Source organism: Nothoprocta perdicaria, unplaced genomic scaffold (genome assembly GCF_003342845.1).
Source record: "Nothoprocta perdicaria isolate Ctin4 unplaced genomic scaffold, notPer1 scaffold_623, whole genome shotgun sequence".
Lineage (NCBI taxonomy): Eukaryota > Metazoa > Chordata > Aves > Tinamiformes > Tinamidae > Nothoprocta > Nothoprocta perdicaria.
In genome coordinates, this window is record NW_020455892.1 from 22,448 (window position 1) to 29,782 (window position 7,335).

General features: G+C 75.2%; 1 protein-coding gene across 1 annotated transcript in view; it reads left to right on the forward strand.

The window, feature by feature from the left end:
* The first annotated feature begins 5,500 nt into the window (after positions 1-5,500).
* Positions 5,501-7,335, forward strand: part of LOC112956374 (anion exchange protein 2-like) — a 4,974-nt gene continuing 3,139 nt past the window's right edge. Inside the window, exon 1 of the mRNA XM_026049876.1 lies at positions 5,501-5,560. Within this exon, the coding sequence (XP_025905661.1) occupies positions 5,501-5,560 (60 nt within the window). The remainder of the gene's footprint in view (positions 5,561-7,335) is intronic.

Consider the following 7,335-nt stretch of genomic DNA (forward strand, 5'->3'; position numbering starts at 1 on the left):
CCGTCCCCGCAGTGCCCCGGTTCCCGGTGCCCCGTTCCCTTCCCGCCCGCCGCGGGCAGCGGCTCCGCGGCGCTCGGGCCGGTTAGCGGCCAGCCCCGGGGCTGCAGGCGCCCTCGCTGGGGTCGCTGCAGGGACGGGGGGCAGCGCGGCCCCGCTGTCCCGTCCATGCGGAGAGGGGCCGGGGGCTGCGGTGCCCCCCGGTTCCCACCACGGCCCCCGGGGAGCGGCTGCGGCCCCCGGGCAGCGGAAGGGAGGGGACGCTGCGAGCCGCGGCCTGGCCGCCCTTCCCAGGGATAATGATCCTGGCGGCGGCCCCCGCGGCCCCGGCGAGCCCTGTCATTAGCGGGGGAGCCGGTGGCCACGGGCCGGGCGCGCTGCCCGCCCGCGGGGCCCCCGCGCTGCGAGTTGCGGCGGGGCCGGCTCCGCGCTGGCCACGGAGCGCGGAGCGTGTCCTGGGAGCCCTGCACAGCGCTGTGTCCCAGGGTCCCTGCGCTGCTTGTCCCGACGTTTCCGCACAGCCCCTGTCCCAGGGTCCCTGTACAGCTTATTCCGAGGACCCGGCATAGCTCCGTGTCCCAGGGTCCCCGCGCAGCCTGTCCCGAGGTCCCCACATAGCCCCCTGTCCCGGGGCCCGTGTGCAACCTGTCATGGGGCCCCTGTGCAGCGTATCCCGGGATCCCTGCACAGCCCCGTGTTCCAAGATCCATGCTCAGCCCCTTGTCCTGGGGTCCCTGCACAGCCTGGAGCGTGTCCCGGCATCCGTCTGCGGCCCCGTGTCCCTGGCTTCCCACAGAGCCTGGAGCGTGTTCCGGGGTCCCTGTGCAGCCCTTTATCCCGGGATCCCCTCTCAGCCCCATGTCCCGGGCTCCCCGCACAGCGTGTCCCGGGGTCCCCGCTCATCTCCGTGTCCCGGAGTCCCAGCTCAGCCCCATGACCCGGAGTTCCCGCAGAGCGTGTCCCGGGGCCCTCGCTCAGCCCCGTGTCCCGGGGCCCTCGCTCAGCCCCGTGTCCCGGGGTCCCCGCTCATCCCCGTGTCCCGGGCTCCCCGCACAGCGTGTCCCGGGGTCCCCGCTCATCCCCGTGTCCCGGGCTCCCCGCACAGCGTGTCCCGGGGTCCCCGCGCAGCCCGTGTCCCCGTGCCTCCCCCCGGCCGGCGCGGGCTCTCGCCGCCCCGTGCCCAGCGGGGCCGCGCGGAGGTGGGGCTGCCGGAGGAGCCGCTCCGGGGACTTGGCACCGCGCTCTGTTTGGATAAAGTGGCCCGCTGCAGGCCTGCCGAGACAAAGCGCCCCGCTGCCGCCGCCGCGTTTTTTCTTTCGCGCCGCTATAAAAGCTCCGAGCGCGCGCGGCGCCAGCCCCGCCGGGCACGGAGCGCGAGCGGCCCCGCGGCGGCAGCGCCCGGGGCGCCGCTTCGCTCCCGCCGCTGCCGGGGCCCGAGCGGAGCGGGATCGCGGCGCCATGGGGTGAGTGCCGGGACCGCGGGCCCCGGGAGCGGCGCGCGGGGAGCTGCCCGAGGGCTCCGGGCTGCCGCTCCCCGCACGGAGCGGGGGGCTCCGGGGCCGGTGCGGGACCCGCTGTGGGGTGACAGCGGAGCTGGCGGCTCCGGTGCCGCCGCAGGGCGGTGGGACGCGCTGCCCGGTGGGGTCCGTGGGGCCGGGGCTCCCCTGTGCACAGTGTCCCCGCCGCCGGGTCGCGGCGGTGGCACCGCGCGCGCAGCGCAGCGCCGTGATTCATCCCCCGGATCCGGTTGTCCCGAGGTCACCGTGGGCAGCGGGGGGAGGATGTTTTCCGTGGCCACTTCCAGCGTTGCCGGGTTGAGCAAAGCGGCGGCGGCGGCGCGAGACCACGGTGAGGGCAGCGGCCCCGGGCGGGGAGCGCGGCGGGTGCCGGCGGCGGCGGCTCCGCGGGGCAGCGAAGGGAAGGGCCCTGGCACGTGCCCCCCTTCCCACCCGGCTCCCCTTGGCGCCCGTCCTGGCACACAGGAGCCTCGAGGAATGTCCGGAATGAGGAGCTGAGCGGAGGTCAGCGCCGGCTCCTGCCGGGACCGGGGCCGTGCGGCGGGGTCCCTGCCCCGGTGCGAGCCGCGGCTCCGTGCCCACAGCCCGGTGGCAGCTCTGCCGCCGCCGCGGGGGCCCCGTGCGGGCAGCGCTTCCTTCCGGGCCCCTTGCGAAGGGCCCCTGCGGCTCCTCCCCGCAGCGCCGGTTTGCGGGCGCCTTGGCGCGGGGATGCCCCGTGCCCGGGGAGCTCCGGCCTCTCCACGGGCGCGGGGAGGCGGCGGCGGGGACAGGTCAGCGACACGGAGCCGTCGGGGAGCCCCGGCACAGCCGATCCTGGCCCGTCCTCGCCCCGTGCCACCCTGCGGGGCTCCCCGCTGCCCCCCGGGGGAACAGCAGGTGCTGGAGCTGGCGATGTCCCTGTCACACAGGCGATGCCCGGGTGGCCACTCGGTTAGGGAGCCGCTGGGCGCGGGTCGCGTGCGCGGGGCGGGAGCGGCTGCCCGCGGTGCAGAGCGCGAGACGACCGCGCTCCGGTTCCGCAGCGGTGCCGGTGCCAGCGCCGCGGCCCCCCGGTGCGGGGCACGGCCGGTGCCAGCGCCGCGACCCCTCGGTGCGGGGCAGGGCCGCAGAGCAGCCCCGGCCCCCCGGGGTCCCCGCGGCGCTGGCTCCGGGTGTGGTGCCGGCCGCGCTGCCCCGTAAGCGTCTTAGGCGGGATGAGGCGGGCAGGCCGGGGCTGGCCCAGGAATGCGGCAGCGCGCGGGGCGCCCGGCCCGCGCCCGGCCCTGCCCGTCTGCGCGGGGCTGCTCCCGGGACGGGGCCGCGGCACCGGCACCTGCACCGGCCCCGCCAGCAGCTCTGCGGCCTCGTCGAGGGGCAGCCGGCGGGCAGGGCGGGACAGACGTGGGCAAGGGGCCCCGTGCCCGGCTCGGGGAGCGCCGGGCCGCCGGTCCCGGCGGGTTATCCGGGCCGGGATGCGCCCCCCGGCTGCACAGCGGGGCGGCCCCACGTCGGGAAGCCGCTAATCGCCCTAGATTACGGGGATCAGTTACTCAAACATCCTCCTGCCCGGGGGAGGCTCCCGCGGGCCGCGGCGCCCTCGGGACCCGCTCCGGGATGGGGCTCCGGCTGCCGCGGCCGGGACGGCCGCTCCCGCCTCGGGCCGCGCTCGCGGGCGCCGTTTCCGGGCGCCGCTTCCAGCCGCCCGGCCGTCCCCGGCGGTGACTCAGCCGCGCGCTCGGAAAGCAGAAGTGCCGGCACCCGCCGCCGCGTCACCGTTTCCAGCGGGGCCCGGCCGGGGGCCGCCGCGAGGGCGCCGCGGCCCCGGCAGCTCGGCCGCCCGCGGGCACCGGCAGCCGCCGAGCGGCGCGGGGCCGCTGCCCAGCCCCGCTGCCCGGAGAACAATCCCAGATGTGTTCGCAGCACTAAGCCCTGCCCGCCGCGGCCGGGATTAGACGCACGGAGCCGCTTAGGGCCGGGCAGGGGAGGCCGCGGGGCAGCACCGGCGGAGCGCGGGGTCCCCACGTGCCCCACTGGGGACAGGGCACTCCATACGGGCCCTGGTCCTGCTGCACCCGGGCCTGGGTTTGACAAGAACGGGCAGAGCTGCCAGGTCATCCCATACAGTCCCTATGGCTGCTGGGGCTGCTGTGGGTGCCACCAGCGGGGACGTGGCTCATGGCCATGTCCACCCAGCCCAGCTTGGCACGGGGTGCCCAGGACCAGCCCGACCCACCTCAGCACAGGATGCCCGGGACCAGCCCGACCTGCCTCGGCACCCATTGCCTGGGACCAGCCCGACCTGGCTCGGCACGCGGTGCCCAGGGTTGGCTCAACCCACTTGGCACGCGGTGCCCGGGACCAGCCTGACCCGGCTGGGCACGCGGTGCCAGGGCTGGCTTGGCCCGGCTCAGCCCGTGGTGCCCGGGACTGCCATCTCCGCTCGGCAAGCAGTGCCCGGGACTGCCTTCACCCGGCGCACGGTGCCTGGGGCTGGCGTGGACAAGTCGGCGCTCCCCATCCGCCCCGTCCATCCCATCCACGCATCCCGTCCCCGGTTGTCACGTGCGGCACCGTCCCGCGCCTGGCCATCGGGCAGCACAGGGGAGCGGCGGCCGCGGGCTGCGGCTTGGCGGGCGCCCCGGGAGAGCGGCACGGCGCCTAATCCGCGCTCGCTCGCTGGAATGTGGAAGTTCTGGCTCCGGCCACGGCCGGGCTGCGCGGATTAGGGAGCAGCCGGAGCCGGGCAGTGCTGAGCCAAGTGGCTGCTGTGAGGGAGCCCCGGGCCACGGTGCCCGAGGCGCTGGCACCACCGCAGGCACACGGGGGCCTGGCCGCTCCGTGCGGCTAACGGGGAGCGGGAACCGCTGCTTGGGGCTTGGGCTCTCCCCTTCCCAGGGATCTGCGGAGGCATCGGCATGTGCCAGCTCCATGTGCACTGGCTGGGCCTTATCTGCAACGCACTGTGCCGTGCCGTGCTGCACTGCACTGTGCTGCATGGTGCCAGGTTGTGCTGCACCATGCCGCACCGCTCCATGCCACGCTGCATTGTGCTGGGCTGCATCATGCTGTGCCGTACCACGTCATGTCATGTTGCACTATTCCATGCACTGCTGCACTGCAACATGACGCACTGTTCCATGCCAGACTGCAGCATACCAGGCTGCATCGTTCCAAGGCAGGATACACGTTGCCAGGTTGCCCCATGCTGTGCTGCGTCATTGCATACCAGGCTGCACCTTGCCGGGTTGCACCATGCTGTGCTGCATTGTTCCACACCAGGCTGCACCGTGCTGCACCTTGCCATGCCATGCTGTGCTGCACCGCCAGCATCCAAGCCCTGAGCTGGCCAAGGCTGCGGGGCAGCGGTGCTGGAAATTCCCATCCTCTGGAAAGCCCCAGTCGCGGAAAGGGCCGGCTCAGGGCTGGCGGCTCCCCCGTGCCAGGAGGCACGGGTGCTGGGGGCGTCCGGGAGCCGCCGGCTCTGCGTGGCCGCCGGCTCCGCGGAGCCTCCGTGCGGGGCAGGCCGGGCCGGGGGGGCAGGGTGCCGTGGGGGGCGGGTGAGTAAGGCGCATGAGGCGCAGTCACGCACCGGCCCGGCGTCACGTGGCCCTCCCGCCACCATAAACGCTGGGCGGCGGCGGGCGGGCCGGCCCGGAGCAGGGACGGGCCCAGGGCAGGTGCGCGGGCTGCACGGGGCTGGGATGGGACCGGGATGCCATGGGGTCAACGGCCCAGGGCTGACGCGGGGTGCTGGGTGCGGTGCCCCATCCCGGCCCCATCCCACCCCATCCCGGCGCTGCTCTGGCTGCCCTCGCCGCGGCCCCGCTCGGCGCCGGGGCCAAGACAAACGGCGCTGGAGCCGGGCCCGGCGCAGCCCGCACCTCTGCTGTCCCTGCCGGCCGCGCCGGCTCAGCCGCTCCTCTCTGCTCCCAGGTTATGCGGCCCCGGCCCCTGAGCGCCGCGGGAAGGAGCCGGGCCGAGCGGGCCACGCCGGCCCCTGCCACACCATGAGCCGCTCGCCGGTGTCCTCCGAGATCCACCACATCGTGTCCTCCGCCTTCGCCAGCGTAAGTGCCAGCGCGGGCACGCACAGGCGGCACCTGCAACACGGGCACCGGGGCGCGGATGAGCGCTGGGGCAGGGCTGCAGTGCCAGTGCAGCCCAAGGGGCAGGGCTGCAGGGCTGCAGTGCCAGTGCAGCCTATAGGGCAGGGCTGCGGGCCAGTGCATGGCCATGGGGCAGGGCTGCAGCGCCGGTGCATGGCCATGGGGCAGGGCCCTGGCCCCAGCACATGGCCATGGGGCAGGGCTGCAGGGCTGCAGCCCCGGTGCATGGCCATGGGGCAGGGCTGCAGCCCCAATACATGGCCATGGGGCAGGGCTGCAGGGCTGCAACACCAGTGCATGGCCATGGGGCAGGGCTGTGGCTCCCGGGGCAGGGCAGTGTGGGGCAGGGCAGTGTGGGGCAGGGCGGCGCCGGCCGCGGCCTGGCCGCCCTCGCGGACGCTGCGGGTGTGAGCAGCGCGGCGGGCACCCATCCATGCCCGCGCCCGGGGATGCTGCCGCACTCCTGAGCTCTGCCATCGCCCGCGCCGTTAATGATTAACCCCTGGGGCTGCCCGGTGCCACGGGCCCGTCCCAGCGCGGGGCACGTGACGGGGCCGGCACCGTCCGCACGGCGCTGCCGGCCCGCCGCACCGCTCCATGGATTTCCTCCTGCGCTCCCCGGTGAGCGGCGGCGGGTGCCGGGCCAGGGGCCATGCGCCTGCACCGGGCAGGGATGTGGGGCTGGCACCGTGGGGCAGGCGCCGCAGCCGCCGCCTGGGCAGCCGCAGTGGGGCTGGCAGGACCTGGGCACCGTGCGGGCATCGGCGCTGGGCGCTGGCGCAGGCCGGGGGCTGGCGGGGGGACATGGGGGAGAGCAGGGGTAATGGGGGGTCCTGGGGGGCATGTGGGGGGAGACTGGGTGAGGAGGCTCCGGGGGGTCACATGAGGGCATGTGGGGGGACACAGGGGGTGAGGAGGGGTCCTGGGGGTCACATGGGGGATGTGGGGGGACACGGGGTGAGGAGGGTCCTGGGGGTCACTCAGGGAGTCACAGGGGTGAGGAGTCCAGGGGATCACACGAGGTTATTGGGGATGAGGAGGGGTCTGGATGGATCACACAGGGCGTCTCAGGGGGACGCAGCGGGTGAGGAGGGGTCCCGGAGGGTCACACAGATGGTTGTGGGGGGACACAAGGGGTGAGGGATCCAGGGGGTCACACAGGGGGTGCTGGGGGACCTGGAGGTTGGGGAAGGGACTGGGAGGGTCACACGGGGTGTTACTGGGGGGACACGGGGAGTGAGGAGGGGTCTGGGAGAGGGTCCTGCAGGGGTCAAGGGGGGACCTGGAGGCTGGGGAAGGGTCCAGGGGGTCATGCAGGGGGTGAAGGGGGGATGTGGGGCTGAGGGCAGGGTCACGGTGTGTGTGTGGGGGGGCAGCGCCCTGAGCACCGTGTCCCCCGGCACCCCCCGTGCGGCACATGGGGTGTCACCCTGTGCCCCCCGGCCCTGGTGCCCCCGGCCACCCTGTGCCGCACAGGGGGTGTCACCCTGTGCCCCCGGCCCCGCCCCTCCCTGGGGCCCCACGTCCCGGGGTCACCCCGGTCACTGCCGCTGTTGGAAACGACAGACACTGGAGGGGAAGGGGCGGTTGATGTTTGGGGGGGTTGGACAGAGCCCTGGGCACTGCCCGAGCCGGGGGGCAGCGGGGCCGGGGAGCCCTGCAGGGCGGGGGGCAGGGGCGGCCGTGCAGTGCGGGGGGGTGACAGGAGCCCGTGCAGTGCGGGGACAGGGGAGCCC